The sequence below is a fragment of the Choloepus didactylus genome, chromosome 5 (genome assembly GCF_015220235.1).
Source record: "Choloepus didactylus isolate mChoDid1 chromosome 5, mChoDid1.pri, whole genome shotgun sequence".
NCBI lineage: Eukaryota > Metazoa > Chordata > Mammalia > Pilosa > Megalonychidae > Choloepus > Choloepus didactylus.
The window spans coordinates 150,394,694-150,419,188 of NC_051311.1; the positions used below are offsets into that span (position 1 = coordinate 150,394,694).

The following is a 24,495-nucleotide window of genomic DNA, read 5'->3' on the forward strand; positions in this document are numbered from 1 at the left end:
AGCTATCTGTGACCCATATATAATGCTCACGATAGGTTCAGATGTGGCCTTAAAAATGATATGAATTTCAGCAAGTTATTTAATTTCTCTGAAATGTAATTTCCTGTTGATAAATGAAGATAATGCTTACCTTATAGTGTGGTTGTGAGGATAAAATTGACAAATATAAACTAAATACTTGACTTAATGCCTGACATTTAGCTATTACTAATGTTGTAGTATTTCCAATTCCCACCTCCTTGGCCAGAATCTTTTTAAGTTCAATTTTGATGTTAGGAAGTTTAAACTCAAGTCCATCCTTAAGCAGCAGTGTTTTATCTACCTAAGTGGTACTCTCTCATTAACAATACAATTCTTGGCCTCAACTGAATTCAACAAAAATCTAGAATTAGATATATGGGTGGATTTAATAAGTTTACAATTAAGACTGAATTGTTTAGTCTCTGAATAACTTCCCAGTGGAGGCTCTAGCCCCGAGGCTTCCTAAACTGGATCTAAGGAAGTCCTTCTTGTCTTATCTTCAGGATTCTTTTACCCTGAGGGTTTAGATCAGCTCTTTCAATTTTTTTTTTAGCAGAATTTTTGTGGTTAATAAAAACATGTACTTACAGCTTTTCCACGTAGATAAAGGAAAGGATTCCACATCAGATTTAGATCAAGAGATAGATTTTCTGAAGAAAATGATGGATGCATCCTCTGGGAGCTGTGGAATGCGGTGATGTTCCGTCTCTGACTGATTGAGTTTATGGCATTTCTGAACGCTTCCCACACCCACACCCACACAGATACACAAACAGTGGTCACCCTGTAGCTCCAGACGCTGCCTCTCTCCCCACATCCCCTGTCTCATTTCCTAAGTGCATCTGTTGTTTTCCATAACATTAAATAAATCCCTCTCTTTTGTCCAGTGGTGAAAAGCTTATATAAATACTAAAACTTTAACTATTCCCCTGAGTTTTCTGTTGACGAGCAAGCAGCCCATGGGCTTTTTGGATATTGACGTGATCTTTCAGGCCACTTGGGTGAGTCCAGTGGTGATAAACTCACTGACTAACCATTGTAACACTCTGTGAAACTTAAATAATTGACACCCTGGTTGAAGAGGCTCCAGGGCCAAAGTATCTCTTATTCTTTCAGCTTATGACCTTCTGGTGATACATATCTATATGTATCTTGCAAGTCTTGGCCAGGAGATGACTTTAACAGTCATTGAGAAGACAATGCCAAAGGGAAGAATTGATTAGAAGCAAGACATTTAATCTTGCATCTTGGTGTTCCCTTGAAGGAATTGTTTATATTTAGAGAGGAAGTATTTATATCTTTGCTAAATAGGGATAGTTAACATTATTAGACTGTGATTAAAATGTATAATGAAATATCTGCATCAATCATATTGGAGATAAAAGCGAAGATGGGAATCAGTGCCTGGTTTGTAGTAGGCGCTAACTAAATGGTTGTAGAATAAGCAGATGAATGATTAGACTTAAGTACATTCCTAGAGAAACGTAATATTAATTTCATTAAAAAATTTTACCAGATCCTTACTTTAAAAATTATGATTGAACATCGTTATTCATAGAGAATGTATCCTTTAGAAAATACATTAATTCAAACCTTTTCTCTTTTTTCTTTATTTTATTTTTACCTGTTAGATGGCAATCGGAGAGTCATCCTCAAAGTACTGTTACTGTTTTTACCCCCCCCCCCCTTTTTTGGGGAAAATGATGGAAGAGTGCATTTCTCTAATGTAATCTCCTTATAGTTTCTGAAGAGCTAGGAGAAATTCTACCTTATGTACCAAAGAACTGAATAGAAGTTCATGAACACTGAATATTTTTACTATATTTCTTCCAAATTATTGAAGCATTTTACCTGATGGCAATAATCTATTTTAGTGAATGCTTTGGTTTCCTAGATGAGTAATTAACTAAAAATAGTTTGCTGTTGACACTTCTCAAGTTCTTCACAGTTTAGAAACTATTATTGTTGAGTTTTCTCTGAGGATCCAAGATTTTGCATCAGTGTTCACTAGCTTAACAGAGAAGAAAGAAAGAACAGTAAATCTCACTAATGAATTAGTTCCCCTTTCCTAAAGACCTCCTAGAAAAAATGAAGAAATAAAGGAAACAAAATGAGCTTTTAAGTCCGTGAAATCCAATTTTAAATTATAGTTTGTTTTTTTTTTTTAAAGAGGTAAAGGACTTGGATGCATTTAAGTTTTGTTGGCTAAACTGAGATATCAGTCTTTGCATGCCTAGAGTTGTTCTGATTTATAAATCATAGTACAAATAAATAAGTAGCTAAGGTTGTTTTTAGGACAATGGTTGTGGCTGTTAATTCTAATGTGCTTTAAATATAATGGACCTAAAACACATAGTGTTCTTTAAAAACAGCTACATTGGCTTGTTTATGTTTTGTTTATTCTTGAGGAATAGTTTAGTATTTCACTGGCTACCCTAACTTGATATTCTATCCGTACCTGAGACCTAATAATCACTTTGCACAATGACTGGTACATCATGCTCAAAATTGCAGAGAATATTATTATGATTATATTCATAAAGTGCTCAATACCACGTTTGAAACTCAATACCATTTTTTCACACAATCTCTCTTCTCCAAGGGACTCCCTGTATGGAAATAGAAGGAATTGTGTCTCTAATGATGGTTATCAAACAATGGGACCTAGGTGACAGCTCTTCCCACTACAGGGCCACTTGAGCCATTTCATACAGACAACATTCTATCAAGAATGGGAATAAAGAAAGCCTAACAAGTACACTTTTGTCATTATCAGTTGCTTAGGAAGAGAGCCACATGAGGAAAGTGGTTGCAGTATAGTCTTATAGTGTAAAAAAACGTATCCTTTTTTGTCTCTTCTAGGTTTGCAGAAGAGGTGACCACAAAATGGTTGTGTCTCTTTGAAGGCAGTGGGATCCCGTATGGTCCAATCAACAGCATGAAGAATGTATTTGCAGAACCCCAGGTTTGTATTTTGAGGTGTTTCTACATTGTGACTAACAAAGCAAGAATATGCCTCTTTTTCCTATCCAGATTGATTCATATAAATGTACGTTAGCCACTGATATTAAGCTAAAGTCAAATAACGTGACTTTACTTTTTATTGTTAGGTAAAAGCTGTTTATGGACCTGAAATGAGAATCCGAGTTTAGAACTGGCTGTGTACAAACACTTTTTGTGTCTATCAGATGTAGCATTTTTCCTCATCAGCTACTACTTGAAGTTTCAGAGGTCAGGGCCTTTGTTTTTCCTGAAAAACAAAAATATTGACAAATGAGAGTTTGGGGTCAGGTGCTTAGGGGTGACTCTTTGTAGAAAGAAATACGAGAACCTTTGCAGTTATGGTAAACATATGATCATATGGCTATTTTAAAATGTAGAAAGCAATTCATAGTTAATTCTGCAAATGAGGCTTTTAAATTCTTGGATTACTGTGTGTTATTTAAGAAGAATAAATTATGCTTGAAGAGAGATTCGTGCTGTAAATTGCTTAACAGCTTCCTTCTTGGGGTCTGGGAAGAAGAGTCATCTGAAGAAATATTCCTTCTATAACATTGTTCAGATGACTGTTTTTGTGACGTCAAAATACTGTTTTGATTTTATTACTTCAGTCAAGATCACTACAAGTAATTTACCTTTTCTCTGATTCACATATAACCTTATTAACCCCAAAAGGCTGAACTGTTTTTCTGTGAAGCTTTCACTATCATTATTCATGTATCTTCTCAGTTTTTAACATTTTGAAATTGTAGCTTTTTTGGATTCTTCTCATTTACCTAGTGGCAGATTTTTATTGGAAGTGAGTTATTGAAAATGGGATATAGCTTTTTGAGGGAGGAGAATATTGTTGAAAAACAGTCTATCTCTTTAACTCTGGTTCCTTTATCTTACATGAGTGTCTGTTTAAAAGACAATTCAAATGTGTTTATTTTAATGGCTACAATATTTATTGGGAACAAATGAATGAATTCAGGAATTTTGCTTTGTGTTACTTTCTGCCAAGACTGTGGTTATGGCAAGGCTTCGTCCATAATAAAATGACGGTCAATGAGTATTAGAGATAAAGGGGCCCGTTCGATGTGGACTGGGTCAGTTCATCGGAAAGGGATCCCACAACATCAGTGGATGAGCGCCTGGGTGTTCCTGTGGTGTGCACACCGCGAATGTAGACCAGCCAGGCTGACTTTCTCACTTCATAACTTTGAGTGAGGCCAAACTTGTTCAGGGAGAACAGATGGGTTTTACTATTGCTTCTCTCTCTTCAGATTTCTATGCTTAAAAGTGGTACAGAAACATGTAGGACTTCATGTTTAACTCAATTTGAGGGCACATTCCTCTGGAGATGTTTCCTGAGAGCTTTTCCACCAATATTTCTGTTGCTCCACCTGAGTTTCATCAGAGATAAAGGCACCAAAGCAAAGAACAGTATTTTAGGTCGTTAAGCATATTCTCAAGTTACCTATTTTTTAGGCTTTGATGGACAAGGATCCTAGGTCCCACACAGCACCTTAAGACTGTTCACTTTATAGACTGGTTCAGAGTGAATATAGGGTAATTAGGATTTGCATACCTACTTTTCCCTTATAGCTCAGCTTAATTATTTTAATTTTTGCATCTACTCTCTTTTGGACCCAACAAGAAGTTTCTATTGTTGATCTGTGGAATATTTTTACTATTCAGCTCACTTTTTTTTTTTTTTTTTTTTTTTTTTTTAAATCATCATTTTATTGAGATATATTCACATACCACGCAGTCATACAAAACAAATTGTACTTTCGATTGTTTACAGTACCATTACATAGTTGTACATTCATCACCTAAATCAATCCCTGTCACCTTCATTAGCACACACACAAAAATAACAAGAATAATAATTAGAGTGAAAAAGTCAGCTCACTTTTTAAGTGAAGAAGATTGATACTGCCTAAGCCACGATGCCAGCTTTTCCTATTATCCCCAAATTCTCTGCAAGTGGCATTCTTACTCACCAGAAAAGTGGAATCTAATTGTTATAGTTCTAGCGTCGGAAATACCTAATCATAAACAGTGGTAATTATTGACCATTTTACCCTAATAGCAAGAGTGAAGTAGTTCTCTTTCATATGAATTTCATTCTTCTTTGGAATTTAAATACCAAAATGCATGTATAAAATTTATCTGGATTTCTAGAAAGATTAGAGAGCAATGTAGTACTATTACATTTTAAAAGTACGCAAAGATGACCGTGGCAATTGTAAGCAGAAACTGTTACGCATCTCAGGGGACTAAGCATAACAAAATGGTTAAGACCATGGCGTCAAAATTCTTGGGCAGTTTTATAAATTTTCTGGTCTTCACTTTCCTTAACTGCAAAGTGGTGAAATAGGACCTTATCTCTCTATATTGTTGTTAGATGAGATAATGTATGTCAAGGGCACAGGACAGGGACTGCCAGATGGTAAGAGCTCAGTGCACAGTGGTAGCTGTGTGATTATGATGGCTGTGTTTTCGCTAGCAAGCACCTTCTTTCACTCATCTTTGTTTAGTGGACAGAGGCGAAGTCTTGTTCAGAACCTGAATCCACTGTAGTTGCAGATATGGGGATCATTAACTTAAAATCAAGCTCTAATATCCTTTTATGCATTTATGAACTCTGTGCCAAGTTCTCAACCATTCATCCCTTCTGCTTGCTGAAAATCCTTTTATTTCCCATTTTTCATGAAAGCTTTTTGTAAGTATGATTTCTGTGTAAGGTGTCCTTTGTTTTTGCTTGACGAGCTCCAGAGTTTTTTGGCCCTGGGTACATGGAACTGGCCACTTCTGTTCAGATGTGGGAACACACCGCTGGCGCCCGTGGCCCAGCTCTTCATGTGTGTTGGGCCAGCACAGCTGCTAGCTCCCCAGAAAATTGCTTTGGGTGAAGTACAAGGCCTGGAACATGGCACAGGAAGTGGGACCTTGATGAAGTGAAAAGGGGTATGTGCAACCAACAAATAAAAAATGAAAAAAGGATTAGAATCATCAAATAACGGGAACAAATTTTCTGTGGGCTTGCATATGAATGGACCCTTTACATTTAATCTGTGGTTTGAACTTATAGACAGTAAAAATTTGCTGGATGGTAGAAACTATCTCTAACCTAATGAATTTCAATCATAGTCTCATGTTCTGAGAAAAGTTGAGTTTTTGCTCAACTGAAACAACAGATGGATGGATGGAAAGTTGTCTAATTTTTATCCTCTGATTATATGCTACAGACCTTTGCACAGTTGAAATTATACTATAGGCATCCACTTTTAAGTCAATCAACTATACGATGGGGGTTTGGTCCGCGTTTCCTGATAGTTCTGAGAAGTTTTGATCCAAAACTCTTGAAGTGGTAGTTTTATTGTTTTTATCCCTCAATTACAAAGTGTCTGTGGAAAGCTCTGTGCATTATAAAGGTATAATACAGATTATCTGCATATAGATGTTAATAGTCAGTCATGTTTCCAAGTGCTTTCTTAACATACATGTTTTTTTAATCAGACCAAGATTGTGCAGTACATTAAAGGAATTCTTAAAAAGTTTTGAAAACTTACTAGATGACCTCAGTATGGTCCTATTTAACATACCCTTGGGAACATGTGCATGAAATATATTGTGGTTTGAGGTTTTCCAACTCAAACAAACTTAAAAGAAAATGCAGCTTTTAATAGAAACTATTCAAATTCCTGCAAAAATAGGTATGGCTCTCACCAAGAGGGTGTTCAAAAGCATCATCTACCATGAAAATCAAAAGAAATTAAGTATTTCATTTAAGATTGTATATTTGGAGATTCTAGTGTTTCACCATCATTAAATGAATTGCTAAATACATACACACACACACACACACATCTATATGCATATGAATGACAGGAACTCTGATTAGTATTTTTCCTTTGTCCTTGATGCCATGACCTAGAATGGGGAAGAGAGGGCAAAAGGTATCACAAAACTGGTGTTATTTAACAGAATACTCACATTTGTACCGCACAAGTTGAAGACATCAGGTGTAAGACATCACCCTAAAGCATCACTTCTGAGAACTATTGGGAGGGAAATAGCATAGCTGAAATATCCCAGCTGGCCCTAATTTTAACTGGTGCCAAACACCTGCAGGCTCTAAAAGGATACCAAAACAAAACCCCACCCTGTGGCAGCAAGCCATCCCTTAACAACCCTTCCTTAACTTTGCATCACCATCAAAATTAATTTAACATTTTCCACAGAAACCCTATTCTTCCTGTCCCAGAAGGCCATTACAACTCCTTTAGGAAGTCTTTCGTATGGCATAACTATGTCATAGAAACAAATAGAGTGAAGTATTGAAATATTTGATGACTGGAAATTATCTGTTGTTTTCATTTCATTTGCGGAAGCCTCTGAAGTTTGAGGTTTTATTAATCTCTAGACTCACTCATATTCTCTCAGTGATTTAAATTTAGCATATTCTGGCAAAATATTTGAAGAACTGGAAAAAAAAAGCTTTCAGTTTTTCATATAGTCAGAAACACCCCCAAAATACAAAATTTTTCAAGTCCCACCCCAAACTATTGATATATTTTAAAGATCACCTTTTAAATGACTTTAGTTAATACTTCTTGAAATGAAGTTTCATGTCTGTCTGAGGGTTATTCAAGTCAAGCAAAATTATATCCTTTTCTCTAATACTGCTGGAAAATACCTACAATGTTTTCTATAACTGGAAAACAGTTATGAAGATCTGAGGCAAAACATTTAATAATTCCCAGCAGACAAAGGAGAAAAAAAAATAAATTTTACATACATCTCTGAGTATCATGGTATACTTTAGATGATGTACAAATTCATATATATTGTGTGTCTTTGTTTTATGATACCTGGGTATATTCTCTATTATTTTGGAAGAAATAATGTATTTCATACTTAGATGAAATAAAAATTGGACTTCAATTTCGTATTAAAACATAAAATACAAAGCAATACTATCCAATTTTATTTTGTTGAATTGAGAAAAATGCTAATGCAAAAACCTCATGGGTTATTATTTAAGAGGAAATTCACTGAAATGTAAAATAAAAATTAAGGACATATAACATTACTGGCATTTTATGTCATTTGTTTTTTATTTTTCTGTATCTAAGAAATTTGGGTGCATTTTGAATGGCAATAATTTCTTTGAACTATTTATATATATATATAATATATACATTTATATTTATTGCAACTATATATTTAGATGTCCAACTTGAATACTTTGAACATTATCTGATTCATTAGTGTATATAAGATTGCAGAATTTATATTAAAGGTGAAAAAAAAGCCACCTCTATTTTGATCTTTTCACCGCAAGGTGAGAGGCCTGGGTCAAGGCAAAGCAGACCATAATCAGGTATTCACCCATTCACTTATTCATTCAGCAACTAGTAATTGATTGCCTGCCATATCTATGGTCCTGTGTAGGTATTTGGCAAGGGCAATTGCTTATGGAAATCACTGAATACAGACAACAAAGATGAAACCTATCAAACATTCAAGGAGAATACACAGTCTAGTTCAAGGTAGTTCAGTGTCACAAGAGTTACATGCAAATTGCCTGGGTATTTAAAGTAGCAAGAAATAGTAGGCGTAAAGCATTATGAAATTTCCAATTAACAAAAATTTAAAATCAAACAGTTGCAAAATGTCTTAATCATGAACTTTACAAAAGAAGTCTTAATGCTTTTAAATAACCTTTGTAGATGTTTATCAGATTACTAAATTCTTTCTCAGTTAAGAGGAAGATAATGGAGAGTTTCAGCTTTTACTCTTTAGTGATTTTGAAATTGTGAAGTGAGACCACCCAAAGGTTCCTTCAAAAGTCTTTTACTTCCCCCTCCACCTCTTGTGCACAGCTTACTCCTCAAGCTCCACATGTATACCTTTTATTTTCCAAACATTCCCAAAATATTTCAGTGGAGATAATAGTATAATCATTGGCTTTTACCTAGTCTTGAACTTTCAAGCCAAAGGCGTAATTTATTTTTTTAAATAGTGCAAAGACTAAAATCAAGAAGGGCTAATTAATATTTATCAAGGTTGCTCTGACACCCAAAATGAAGTGTAATCAGTACCAGGTAACTTTAGAAAACAGGTTAGCCCAGTCCTGTCCAATAAAAATGTAATGCAAGCCACATATGTAATTTCAAATCTATTGTCCACATTAAAAAAAGGAAAAAGAAATGGGGAAATTGATTTTAATACTATATTTTATTTAACCCAATATATCCAGAATATAATTCATGTAATTAACACTTTAAAAGACTATTGAGGTATTTTACATTTTTCTGCTAAGTCTTTGAAATCCATTGTGTCTATACTTTCAGCACATCTCAGTTTGGACTGGCCACATTTCAAGTGTTCACATGTGACCAGTAGCTATGATGTTGGATAGCATGGGTCTAGCCAATTTTAAAAATATTTGAGAATTTTTTCTTTGCCTTTTTCTTCAGGTTTTGCCGACTTTTTAAATTATTTTAAATTTCATTGTTCACCCTACAACTAAATTAAACACATTAGTTTAACATCTTCACAGTACCTGATTGGTAGGCATGATTTTCATCTTGTAAAAGTCTTGTTTTGATTACATAATAACAATGTATTCTATGGCCCATTCTTTTTTGCAGTAATTTAAATTAGTGTTGATTTCTATATGCACTTCAACTTTTTGTAGGTTAGAAGGAAAAAGCTTTTAGTAAACAAATGATTTTTTTAGTAAAAAAATGAAAATGTGCTAAATTATCAGTCATCTTTTCTGGTATAAGTATTATCAGATTTTAGGGTTTTCAGCCTTGCTGTTCCTGAGAGGGATGAAAAGAAAGATGCAAGACCTACACAGAGAAAACAATAAAACTTAAGAGCCATAAGAAGCCTTGAATAAATAGAGATATAGTTGTTCATGCTGGGAAGATATCAGTTATTCCCTGATTATTTATAGCCCTAATGGAACTGGAATCAAAACCCCAAACAGATAATTTTCTCAAATTTTTTAGAAAATTATTTTTTAATGTTTTCTGGATGAATATATGGACAAGAATAGCAAATATTTTGTATGGTTCAAAATAATGATAATGAGAGCGAAGCATGCATTTTATCGGATATCATGTATTTATCACATATGATAAAATATATTTTGAAGCCACAATAATTAAAACTGAACATAAGAGAAAGCTAGATCAATGGAACATAAAAACATAAAAGAAAACTCATAAACATGCATATATATTTGGTATGTGATAAAAATCGCTTGACAAAGAGGGGAAAGGTAGATCATCTATTTGATACAGGGGAAATTATATTTCTTTTAGAATTATATTCATACTTTTGTCCCAGATAAATTATAGATGTTTTATATTTATTGCAGACAATGAAAGTGCTATTTTAACTAAAAGAAAATATTAGTGAAAATTGGTCAGATTTTAAGAAAAGGAAAGGCTTTTTAAGATAAAAAAAAATAAAAGATACCACATAGAAAATAATTTAATAGATTTGGCTGGCAAAATTGAAAGTCTGTATAATAAAATCATTATGATAAAAATCAAATGTTATTTTACAGAGCAATATAAAAGTCTTGTAACAAATAGGAATGACATTTTTTGTCACCTGAACACATTAAGTTTTTATCAACAATAGAAAACACTAATCTCAAAAAGAAAAATAGAAGAAAGACCCAAGAAGAAACTTTAAAAGAAACAAGAAATCCAAATGACCAATAAACATACAAAATTTTAATGCAACAATTAATTTTTCTTGCAAAAAACTGAAAAACATATGTGTGCATATTTCACATACTTGTGCACATGTGCATGCACACACACGTATGTATATAGATATTGCTCTAACTAGGAAACTAGAGGACAGGTGATCAATATTATACATTGCTGGTTACAAACTTTATGGAAAACAATTTGACATTGTGGATCAAGTTCATTAAATGGTTCATATTCATATTTACTGGTTCATGAACCAGTAAGTATTCATGCTCTTATACTCCTATTGAACTAAACCTAAGTGGAGCAAAAGCTTTTTATATAAAATTCTGCATTTTGAACATATTAGCCAAAAGTTGAAAACAAGCTAAATGTCTAACAACAGACATATTGGTGAAATAATTTCAAGTCTATCAGTGCAGTGGAACAATATACAGCCTTTATCATGTTTTTGAAGAATGATATGGAAAAATGTTCATTTATGATGGAAAAAAACAACATACAAAATTGTGTATATTTTATGATCACAATTTTGCAGAACCTTCATATTCTTTAAAATGATCATATACTAATGTTGTAATCAGGAAAAAAAAGATTAAAATCATTACCATAGCTAAAATATTTTTTTAACTATGAAGTTAAAATGAATTCTAGTTATTTTGGAATATTTAGAACAGAAGCAAATTCTGCATATTATGGTTTCATACAATTTATCCAAATGAAAACATGTTTTTATGAACTATTTCTTTACAATTATTTGCATGTATAAAATACATTTTAGTAGTTTTGTTGATAGTACTTGTTCTGGTTTGCTAATGCTGCTGTTTTGCAAAACACCAGAAATGGATTGGCTTTTATAAAGGGGATTTATTTGGTTACAAAGTTACAGTCTTAAGGCCATAAAGTGTCCAAGGTAAGGGGGTACCTTCACTGATGGATGGCCATTGGTGTCCAGGAAACCTCTGTTAGCTTGGAAGGTTCGTGGCTGGCATCTGCTTGCTCCCGGCTTATGTTTCAAAATGGCGTCCTCCAAAATGTTGCTCTTGGAGTGTTTTGTCCTCTCTTAGCTGCGGCTCCTCCAAAATGTCACTCTTAGTTGCTCTCTCTTTGCTGAAGCTCGTTTATATGGCTCCAATGATTTAATTCAGACCCACCCTGAATGGGTGGGGTAACACCTCCATGGAAATTATCCAATCAAAGGTCTTGCCCACAGTTGATTGAGTCACATCTCCATGGAAACACTCAATCAATAGGTTCCAACCTAATCAACAATAATACATTTGCCCCCACAAGATTGCATCAAAGAACATGGCATTTGGGGGGCATAATACATCCAAACTGGTACAGTACTGAACTGAACAATTGTTAACAGGGAATTCACACCAATGATTTTTTTTTAATGGTTTTTTAAAAATTTCTTATTCTGGTAACATATATACAACCTAAAATTTCCCCCATGAACCACATTCAAATATACAATTCTGTGGTGTTAATTACATTCACAGTGTTGTGCTACCATCACTATCATCAATTACCAAAACTTTTCCATCTCTGCAAACATGCTTTGTACCAATTAGGCATCACTTCCTTTACCTCAGCCTGATCCCTGGTAACCTGTATTCTCATTTTGACTCTTGAATTTGCGTGGTCAAATTACTTCATATAAGTGAGCTCATACAGTATTTATCCTTTTGTGTAGGGCTTATTTCACTCAAATGTCTTCAAGTGTCTTTCAAACTGTAGCATGTATCAAAACTTCACTCCTTTTTATAGCTGAATGCATGTGTATTTATACATATGTGTATACACCACATTTTGTTTATCTGTTCATCTGGTGATGGACATTTGCACTGCTTCTATCTTTTGGCAACTGTGAAAAAAGCCACTAAGAACATTGGTGTGTGAATAGCTGTTCAAGTCCCTGCTTTCAATTCATTTCAGTCTAAACCTAGATGTGGGATTGTCAAGTCATATGATAACTCTGTACTTAACATTTTAAGGAATTGCAAAATTTGTTTTGAACAGTGGCTGTACCATTTCACATTCCTACCAACAATAACAAGTGTTCCTATTTTTCCATATCCTCTCTAAAATTTTATTTTCTGTTTTTTCTATTTTAAACAGAAGCCATTCTACTGGGTATGAAATGGTATCTCACTATGGTTTTGATTTGCATTTCCCTGATAGATAGTAATGCTGAGCATCATTTCATGTGGTTTTTAGCCTTTTATATTTCCTCTTTGAATAAATGACCATTTAAGTCTTTTGCCCATTTTTTAGTTGGATTGTTTGTCTTCTTATTGATGAGTTGTAAGATTTCTTTATATATTCTGGATATTAAACCCTTATTGGACATGTAGTTTTCAAATATTTTCTCCCATTGAGTAGGTTGTCTTTTCATTTTTTGTGACAAAGTCCTTTGAAACACAGAAGTTTTTAATTTTGAGGAGGTCCCATTTATCTTTATGTTTCTTTCATTGCTTGTGCTTTGGGTATAAAGTCTAAGAAACCATTGCCTATTGCAAGATCTTGAAGACGCTTCCCTACATTTTGTTTCAGGAGTTTTGTGGTCCTGGTTCTTATATTTAAGCCTTTGATCCATTTTTAGTTAATTTTTGTATATGGATGTGAGATACGGGTCGACCTTCATTCTTTTTCAAGTGGATATCCGGTTCTCCCAGCACCGTTTGTTGAAGAGACTATTCTTTCCCAGTTGATTGGACTTGGCAGCCTTGTCAAGTATCAATTGGCCTAGATATGAAGGTCTATTTCTGAACTCTCAATTTGATTCCATTGGTTCATATGTCTATCTTTTTAAATGCAATTTTACTGGAATATATTCACATACTATACAATCATTGAAAGAATATACCTATCTTTTTGTCTTTTTGCTGGTACCATGCTGTTTTGACCACTGTAGCTTTGTAGTATGCTTTAAAGTCAGGACGTGTGACTCCTCCAACTTCATTTTTTTTTTTTTTTTTCAAGATGTTTTGGCTATTTGGGGTCCCTTACCCTTTCAAATAACGTGATAATGGCTTTTCCATTTCTGCAAAGTAGGCTGTTGGAATTTTGATTGGATTGCATTGAATCTGTAAATCAATTTGGGTAGAATTGATGTCTTAATGATATTTAGTCTTTCAGTCCTTGAACACAGAATGTCCTTCCATTTATTTAGGTATTTTGGTCTTCTTTGGTTTCTTTTAGTAATGTTTTGTAGTCCTCTGTAAGTCCTTTATATCCTTAATAAGATTTATTCCTAGATATTTGTGTCACATACATTTATATTCATTAGAGAAAGTGGTCTGAAATTTTCTTTTTTCTTTTTCTTTCTTTCTTTTTTTTTTTTTTTTTTTTTTTTTTTTTGTAGGATCTTTACCTGGCTTTGTTATTAGAGTACAGTTGGCTTTATGGTACAAGTTAGGTGGTGTTCCTCCTCTTTAGTTTTTTGGAGGCATTTGAACAGGATTGGTATTAATTCTTCTTAGAATGATTGGTGGAATTCCCCTGGGAAGCCATCTGGTTCTGGGCTTTTCTTTGTTGGAAGGTTGTTGATGACTGATTCAACCTCTTTACTTTTGACTGATATGTTGCAGTCTTCTATTTCTTCTAGAGTCAGTGTAGGTGTGTGTTTCTAGGAATTTTTCCATTTTATCTAGTTTGTCTAATTTGTCAGCATGGAGTTGTTCACAGAATCCTCTTATGATCCTTATTATTTCTGTGGGGTCAATATTAATGTCTTCCCTCATTTCTGATTTTATTTACATCTTCTCATTTTTTTCTTTGTCAGTCTGGTTAAGGGTTTGCCAATTTTATTCATCCTCAGAAAGAACCAACTTTTGGTTTTGTTGATTCTATTTTTTTTTTTTTTAAATTCTCAATTTCATTATGTCTGCTCTAATGTTCATTAGTTCTTTCCTTCTGCTTACTTTGGGGTTAGTTTGCTGTTCTTTTTTCTAGTTCCTGCAGGTATGCAGTTAGGGCTTTGATTTTAGCTCTTTTGTCCTTTGTAAAGTGGGTGTTTAGGGATATACATTTCCCTGTCAGCACTGCCTTCACTCCATCCCATAAGTTTTGATACTGTTTTTTTTTTTTTTTCTCATTTTCAGTCATCTTGAGATATTTACTGATTTCCCTTGCAGTTTCTTCTTTGACCTACTGACTGTTTAAGAGTGTATTATTTAATTTCCATATATTACTGAATTTTCCAGTTTTCTACCTGTTACTGATTTCCAGCTTCATTCCCTTATAGTCAGAAAAAATAGTCTTTATAATTTCAATGTTTTTAAATTTATTGAGACTTGTTTTGGGACCCAACATGTAGTCTATACTGGAAGATGACCCATGAGCACTTGAGAAGAATATATATCCTGCTGTTTTGGGGTAAAATTTTCTGTATATATCTGTTAGGTCTAGATAATTTATCATATTATTCAAGTTCTCTGTTTCTTACAGATCTTTCTAGATTTTCTATCTGTTGATAAGAGTGGTGTATTGAAGTCCGCAACTATTATTGTAGAGATGTCTACTTTTCCCTTCAGTATTGCCAGTGTTTGCCTCATGTATTTTGGGGCACCCTGGTTAAGTGGATGAATACTTATGATTGTTATTTCTTCTTGGTTGTTTGCCCCTTTTATTAATATATAGTGTACTTTTTTGAGTTTTTAACAGTTTTGCATTTAAAGTCTATTTTGTCTGATATTAGTATAGCTACCTCACCTTTTTTGGTTACTGTTTACAAGGAATATCTTTTTCCAGCCTTCCATTTGCAATTTTTTTGTGCTGTTGGATGAGTCTCTTGTAGATAGCATGTAGATTGATCATACTTTCTTATCCATTCTGCTAATCTGTGTCTTTGTATTGGGGAAGTTAATCCAATAACATTCAGTGCAATTAATGTAAAGGCAGTACTTACTTCAACCATATTATCCTTTGATTTTTATATGTCATATCTTATTTTTGTCTCTCTTTTTACCTTTTTCGTTACCCTTACTGATAGTCTTCATTTTTGCACTCTCCTCCAAGCCTCTTTTTCCTGTCTTTTCCTTTCAGCCTGTAGAACTCCCTTTAGTTTTTCTTGTAGGGCAGGTCTCTTGTTGACAAACTCAGTTTTTGCTTATCTGTGAATACTTTAAACCCTTCCTTACCTTTGAAGGACAGTTTTGCTGGATAAAGAATTCCTGGTTGACAGGTTTTCTCTTCCAGTACCTTAAATGTGTCACACCACTGCCTTCTTACCTCCATGGTTTCTGATGAGAAATCTGCACTTAGTCTTATTGCTGAACTCTTGAATGTGACAAACTGCTTTTCTCTTGTTTTTAGAATTCTCTCTTTATGCTTGTCACTTGACATTCTGATTTGTATGTGTCTTGGCCTAGGTCTGCTAGGATTTATTTTGTTTGGAGTATGCTGCACTTCTTGGACATGCATATTTATGTCTTTCATAAGTGTTGGGAAATTTTGGTCATTATTTCCTCAAATATTCTTTCTTCCCCCTTTCCCTTTTCTTTTTACTGTTCAATAAGATTGCATTGCATGTATATACCATAGTTTATCCATTCATCTGTTGGTGGACTCATGGATAGCTTCCATCTTTCGGCAGTTGCAAATAATACCTCTGTGAACATTGGTGTAAAAACAGCTGTTCAATTCCCTGCTTTCACTATTTTGGGTATATACCTAGAAGTGAAATTTCTGGATCACATGGTAATTTTATACTTAACTTTCCGAGGAACCACAAAACTGTTTTTCAGAGTGGCTGCACCATTTTAAATTCCCACCAACAATTAATGAGTTTTCCCGTTTCTCCATGTTCACTCCCACACTTATTTTCCATTTTTTTAGTAGTAGTAGTAGATGTGAAATGGTATATCATAGTTTTGCTTTCCATTTCCCTAATGGCTAATGATATTGGGCATCTTTTCATATGGTTTTGGCCATTTGTATATATTCTTTGGAGAAATGTCATTTCACATCTTTTGCCTATTCATAATTGGAATCTTTGTCTTTTTGTTATTGCACTGTAGGATTTCTTTATATAATCTGGGTATTTAACACTTATCAGATATGTGGTTGTCAAATATTTTCTCCCACTGTGTTGGTTGTCTTTTTACTTTTATGATGAAGTACTTTGGTGCAAAAAAGATTTTAATTTTGATGAAGTCTCCTTTATCTATTTTTTCTTTTATTCTCCTATACTTTTGGTGTACAGTTTAAGCATCCATTTCCTAACACAAGGCCTTGAAGATACTTCCCTGTGTGTGTTTCTCCTAGGATTTTTATAGTTCTGGTTCTTATATTTTGGTCTTTAACACATTTTGTGTTAATTATTAATATAGTGTGAGGTAAGGGTCCACCTTCATTATTTTGCTATGTGTATTCAATTTTCCCAGCTTAATTTGTTGAAGAGACTATTCTTCCCCCATGTGGTAGACTGGCACACTTGTCAAAAATCATTTATCCATAGGTGTGAGGGTTTATTCTGAATACCTATTTTAATTTTATTGGTCTGTATGTCTGTCCTTGTGCCAATAACATGCTTTTTTGATTACTGTAGCTTTGTAATAAGTTTTAAAATCAGGAAGTGTGAGTCCTCCAACTTGTTCTTCTTTTTCAAGGTAGTTTTGGCTATTCGGGTCCCATGCCATTCCATATAAATTCAGTGATTGGATTTTTCCACTTCTGCAAAAGAGGCTGTTGGAGTTTCAGTTGGGGTTGCTTTGAATCTATGCATTGCTTTGGGTAGATTTGACATCTTAACACTTTTTTGTCTTCCAACACATTAACATGGACTACCATTGCATTTATTTAGGGCTTCGATTTCTTTTATCAATCTTGTAATTTTCCATATATTGGTGCTTTATACATCCTTGGTTAAATTTATTCCTTGGTATTTGATCCTTTCAATTGCAATTGTAAATGGAGTTTTTTCTTGATTTCCTCTTCAGATTGTTCATTACTAGCATAAAGAAGCACAGGTGATTTTTGCATGTTGGTCTTGTACCCTAGTACTTTGCTGAATCTGCTTATTAACTCTAGTAGCTTCATTGTGGATTTTTCAGAATTTTCTATATAGGATCATGCCATCTGTGGATAGGGAAAGTTTCACTTCTTTTGAAATTTGAATGCCTTTTGTGTCTTTTTTCTTGCCTAATTATTCTGTCTAGTACTGCCAGTGTAATGCTGAATAACTGTGGTAATAGTGAGTATTCTTTTCTTGTTCCTGATCTTAGAGGGAAAGTTTTCGTTCTTTTGTTATTGAGTATGATGTTAGCTATGCATTTTTCTTATATGCTTTTTAACATGTTGAAGATGTTTCCTTCTATTTCTACTTTTCAAGGTGCTTTTATGAAGAAACGGTAGTGGATTTGGTCAAATGTCTTTTCTGCATCAATGGAGATGACCATGTGGTTTATATGTCCTTCATTCTGTTAATGTGGCAAATTACATTAATTGCTTTTCTCATGTTTTACTACCCTGGCATACCTGGGATGAATCTCATTTGGTTTTGATGTATAATTCTTTTAATGTGCTGTTGGATTCAGTGTGCTAGTATTTTGTTGAGTATTTTTCACCTATATTCATAAGGGTAATTGGTTGGTAATTTTCTTTTTTGTGTTCTCTTGGTTGGCTTTGGTGTTAGGGTAATGTTGGCCTTATAGAATGATTTAGGGAGTGTTCCCTGTTCTTCAAGTTTTTGGAAGTTTGAACAGTTTTGGTGTCCAGTGGTGTGGGGCATATTGAGATAACCTTTCTAAGGTGAAGGATAAGCTGTCCTTCTACAACCAAAAAAGAGGCAAAGCACCTAGTTTGCCTCTTTGGATTTGGGAGCAACACATTCCTCATTTGAGTGTTCTACTCTAACCCATTTACTGAGTGACCTAAAAGGCTGCTAGTTTTGCATGAGGTTTGGAACAAGAGGCTCTGCAACAGACCTGGCTGTGTACAAGCTGCTCTGCCACTTGGACTGTACCATTGAGCAGATTCAGTGGTGCTAGTTTCAGATTTTGTCTGGTGCCTTTGACGGACCCTTAAAGGAGAATCTCAGCACAGACTCTTAGGATTTAGGAGCAAAGTCCTGTCATCCTTTGCAGATAACCACTCTCCTTTTTGAGAAACTGCTTTTGGCCTGTTACTGGGCCTTGCTAGAGACTGAATGCATATCCATGTTCTACTAAGTTACCATGAGATCTGAGCTATCATGAACTGGGTATTTTCTAGCCCACCAAGTCATAAAGTTGAATGTGTACATCAACACTCCATCATCAAATGGAAATGGTATATATGAGATCAGGCTCGAGTAGGCCCTGAAGGCACAAGCAAGTTACACAAGGCAGTGGCCCAAATGCCCATGGCCCACACTCCTGCCACATTACTGTCTCTTTCCAAGCTTGCAGCCAAGGGCCCATGGGGAGTTCCTTACTATCAGTTAACTGAGGAAGAGGACATTCAGGTCTGGTTTACAGACAGTTTTGCGTGATATACAGGCACCACCTGAAATTGGATGGCTATAGTACTTCAGTCCCTTTCTGGAATATCCCTAAGGACAGTGGTGGAGAGGAATAGTCTGAGTGGGCAGAACTTTAAGCAGTGCACCTGGTTGTTCATTTTGTTTGCTTGGAGAAATAGCTGGAGTTGAGCTTGTATATCGATTCATGGTCTATGGCTAATGGTTTGGCTGGATGGTCATGGACTTGGAAGGAACATGATTGGGAAATTGTTACCAAAGAGATCTGGGGGAGAGGTATGTGGCTAGACCTTTCTGAGTGGGCAAAAAACATGAAGATATTTCTGTTCTATGTGAATGTTCACCAGATGGTGATTCAGCAGAGGAGGATTTTAATAATCAGGTGGATAGGATGTCTCATTCTGTGGATTCCAATTGGCCTCTCTCTCCAGCCGCTTCTGTTATAGCCCAACGGGCTCCTGAACAAAGTGGCCATGGTGGTAGGGATGGAGGTTGTTCCAGTTTGCTAGAACTGCCATTGTGCAAAATATCAGCAATGGATCAGCTTTTATATAGGGGATTCAATAGGTGGCAGATTTACAGAACTGCAATAGGCTGTAAAAGTGTCCATACTAAGGCATCAACAAGAGGGTACCTTTACTGAAGAAAGGCTGATGGCATCTGGAACACCTGTGTTAGCTGGGAATGCACATGGTTGATGTCTGTTTGTCCTTTGCTCCTGGGTTGTATTGCTTCCAGCTTCTGATTCTGGTGGCTTTCTCTCTAAGCATCTGGGAGTCCTCTCTTAGCTTCTCTGGGGCAAAATCCAGGCTTCATCTCTTAGCATCTCCAAACATCCTTCTGTCTGCATCTCAAAGCATCTCTGAGCATCTCTGTCAGCTCCTGCTCCACTCCTATCTCTCTTCCTAAACCTCTTAAAGGACTCCAGTGATCTAATTAAGACCTACCTGAATGGGTGGGGCCATATCTCTGTGGAAATGATCTAATCAAAATGTCTCACCTACTGTTGGGTGAATCACATCTCCATGGAAACAACCTAATCAAAAAGTCACACCTTAACCAAAAAGATTAAAAAGTCTGCATTAAATAACATGGCTTTTCTGGGGGACATAATAGATCCAAACTGGCACAGAGGTTATGCATGGGCTCTGCAACATGGACTTCCACTCATCAAGACTGACCTGGCTATAGCAAATACTGAATGTCCAATCTGCCAGTGCAAGAGACCCATACTTGGTCCCTGATATGGCACCATGCCCTGAGGTGGCAGACTGTTTATATTGGACCACTTCCATCATGGAAAGGGCTGCATTTTGTTCTACCTGGAATAGGCACATACTCCAGATATGGATTTGCCTTCCCCACATGCAATGCTTCTGCTAAAACCACTATTTGTGGCCTTAAAACACAATGCAAGGAAGACTACTTGGCCCAGACTCATCAGTAATGAAGGCTTGGGTTACCCCACCAGGCCAAGAATCTTGACTAACTGAGGTACTTGCTGAGGATAAAGGGAACATGGAGTGGATAATGGAACAAGGTAGTTGTTAATATGAGCTACAGCTATGTGATCAGTTACAGAAACATGGACTGTAATGGTTATGAGTATTTCTTCCTTTTTTGCTATGAATATATTTGTGTATATATATATATAACACTAATGTATTTATTTTCTTCCCTATCTTATCAAGTAACATAAGTTGTATAAAGTTTATGTCATAGTATTTAATTTACAGGATATCATGGTTATGAATGAATATTACCCAAGGACTTGCACCCTCTTCTGGGGAAAAGTGTTTCCGGTTATATACAAGACAATTGAATTATGTTAGGCAAAAATGTAACATTTTTATTTAGAGATTAAGTTTTGTTTAAGGAGATGCATATGGGGCCATGTTGACAACAGAAGGGAGGACTATGATGGTAACCTTTGCTAGGTTATGTGTTATCTTTGCTAGGTTATGGGGTCTAGTCGTTTGGTCAAGCAAGCACTGACTTAATTGTTACTCAGAGGAGAGTTCATGGATTTAAATAATCAGTCAGTTGATTGCATCTATGGCTGATTACATCTACAATCAACGAAGGAACAAAAGAGAGACTATCTATCTCTAATTTAGCCAGTCAACTTCTCCTGGGAGAATTCATCAAAAGTTTCATTGGAGTTCCCAGCTTGCAGTCTGCCCTATGGATTCAGACTTGCCAATCCACATAGTCATGTGAGCCAATTCCTATAATACATCTCATAATATCTTGTAATAATATTAATGGATTATAATCCATATTATAAAATAAATTTCTATGAGTTCATACTAATTAAAATAAATAATTGAATATATAAATATATACATGTAGAAGAATGGAAAGAGCTCTTCTTACAGTAGAATTTCAATTAGTAAACATGGAGGGACTCGGGGAAATAGCAAATGGTCATTAGGCAAACAACACAGTATCAATGCTACAGGAAAGAAAGAAATATTGATGCATGCTAAAATCATGATGAGAAACAGGATATTTGAATAATCTTAAAGTATCTCTCCATCTCATTAGTTACAAAAGAAAAAGTGATAACAGTGGTGGGATCTTGCAGACGACAGCTCTACCAAGTGATCAAAGTTAGTGTCACCAGAAATAAAAGCTACCAACATCCTGTCGCCCTTGATACAATGTACAGAATCATTTTCCTGCCAAAAAATGTAATCATGAGAAAACATTTGACTAAGCTAAATTAAGGGACATTCTCTACAATAGCTGTCCAGTACTCTTTAAAGTATCAAAGTCATAAAAGACAAGAACCATTGCAGATTGGAGGAGGCCAAAAAGACGTGATGATTATATGCAATGTGGGATCTTGAATTCACATCCTGGTTCAGAGAAAGAACTTGAGTGGGACACTTATCAAAATTCAAACAAGGTTTATTGATTAGTTAAGAGCATTGTATTGATTTTACTTTCTAGGTTTGATAATTGTACTATCGTCAGGATATTAACAGTAGAAGCTGGGTGAGAGACAAATGAGAGCTGTAGCATTTTTGCAACTTTTCTGAAGACTAAACTTATTTAAAAATAAAAAATAAAAAAAATGCCATGTCAAATGCTTCACATTATATAAATCCAAAGACAAAAAGCCTTGCATTTTTCAAGCAATTAAAGTGTAAAGTGACAAATGGAGAGCTGTACATAGAATATGCAAAATAAAAATTTCAAATTTCATCACTTTTCACTGTTTTCCATTATTTAAAAACAATGGTTATCAAAATATAAGAAGACTATTATATACCATTGTTTTTGTTTTCTTTCCTTTTTGACTTGACTGATTATAATAACATTCCCTTTGCTGTCCATCAAATAAGACATGAAACACTGAGCAGTATGAAGCCTGTTTTGTTAGTAATATTTCTGCATCATGGTTGATATCTTGTTTCAGATGCCTGAGACCATTAAAACAGCCATTTAATCAAATGCTCAGATCATCTCCATACAACTCTAGTTGATCTCTTGTCAGGAATGTAAGTGAAGGATAATTTAAATTCATTTTTCTTTACAAAACAGATTTTGCTAATTTACAAAATGTAATTAAAATGTTACCAGAATGCAGTTACTCCTGGAAGTACTTCTTTACAGATTCTCGTCTTTGCAAAATAGACATGTCTCATTTAACTTTTACAGAAAATGGTGTAGCAGATGTTATCCAATATCTAGTGGTACAAAGAATTGTCAATAGTTATTCTGAGCCCTTTTATGTCACTAGGCAGTGATTTTCAACTAGGGTGTCCTTTGGAGTCACCTGGGGAACTTTCCCAAGATATAGATCCTGGAGCTCCAGCAACAGGAGTTCTGATAACCACAGGTCTAGGATGGAGAAAGGAATATCTGAAATTTTAGAAGAATACCCAGGTTTCCTATTGTGGAACTAGACTTCTTTATCAAGAGGAAAGTTTGTGTCTAAGAACAGAGAAAGTGGCAGAGGCTGACAGACCTGGCTTTTTGTTTAGGTTCTGCCACTTACTCTTTAGGTGACTTTGGGCAAGTTACTTAACCTCCCCCTAAGACTCCATTTCCTCCTCTGTAAAATGGAGATATTAATGATTTCTACCTATTTTTAAAAACGATTCAATGAGATAGAACATATTTATCAGCTGCTAAAAACGATTAGATTTTCTCCAGCAAATGTGATGGTGAAGGGGAATATGCTTCAGGCACATGCAGTAACCAAAGAAATGGGAGATATGAAACTGCCTGGGAAAGTATGAGAAATTCAAGTAGTGTATTATGGTTTGAGCATAGAAGAGTGTGAGTTAGAGATGGTGAAAGATGAAAATGAAAAAGCCAAGAGTCAGTTCTTGGAAAACTTGTGTGCCATGCTCAAGTTTGACCTGTATTCAGACAGCAGTATAATGCCAGCTACTGGAAGGGCAGCAGATACACCCTTACCAGCAACAACACATTCTGGTTATCCTGGGTGCCGCTCATTCTTTCAGTTGGCCAATACCCTCCTAGGCGACGAAGTCCTGGATGAAGCAGGATGTAAATATGCCAGAGTGCATTGGTTCCATGGTGAAGATTCAGATAAAAGGCAAGAGGTGTTCAGGACCAGGCTACATTTAACACAGGTTGCCAAAATAACATTTATTTTGAGAGTTATTGGGCACTTGCTCAATTTAGCTAGCTCTTCATTCTTTATTTTATGTCCTGTCAGGCAGAACCTCGGACCTCAGCCCCTAACAAACTCAAATTCAAGTAATAATCAAGCTATTAGGGTCTATTGAATGAGCACTGTGAAAGAGTATATTATGTGCTAGGTTGCAGGAAATCAGCTCATTCAACACAGATGTGTATGGGCATTTTAGGGAATAGAATTTGTTGATCTGCAATTAGACTAACATGTCCTGCTCTAACCCATGCTCCTGGCCATCTGAAATTGTAAAACCAGTTTTAAAGATTTTTCCCAGGATAAGATTCAGTTTTCATTCCCATGGAGCTCCATTTTGTTTGTCCTCAAATTGTCACTGAAGTAGAGGGAAGCCAGGAACCAACTGTGTGGGGGCACACATGTGCAAGAACAGACATAGGCTAAGCAAGATGTTGTTACACACTTGGGGGGCCTCTTACAGAAGGCACCTAGCGTCATCCTCAAAAGGTATATGAACTGAAACTATTGCTGTTTAAGTTAGGGGGTTCTCATACAAAAGAGTAATGGAAATCTGAAAATACTGGTGATGGCATAAACCTGAGGTTTAGAAAAAAATATTTTCAAAACTTCAGTAGAAGTACATTTAA

General features: G+C 35.2%; 1 protein-coding gene across 7 annotated transcripts in view; it reads left to right on the forward strand.

The window, feature by feature from the left end:
* Window positions 1–24,495, forward strand: part of SUGCT (succinyl-CoA:glutarate-CoA transferase) — a 769,056-nt gene that overhangs the window by 372,096 nt on the left and 372,465 nt on the right. For all 7 annotated transcript variants that reach the window (XM_037837131.1, XM_037837129.1, XM_037837134.1 and 4 more), the window contains one exon: window positions 2,884–2,986. In XM_037837131.1, coding sequence (XP_037693059.1) covers window positions 2,884–2,986 — 103 coding nt within the window. The remainder of the gene's footprint in view (window positions 1–2,883; window positions 2,987–24,495) is intronic.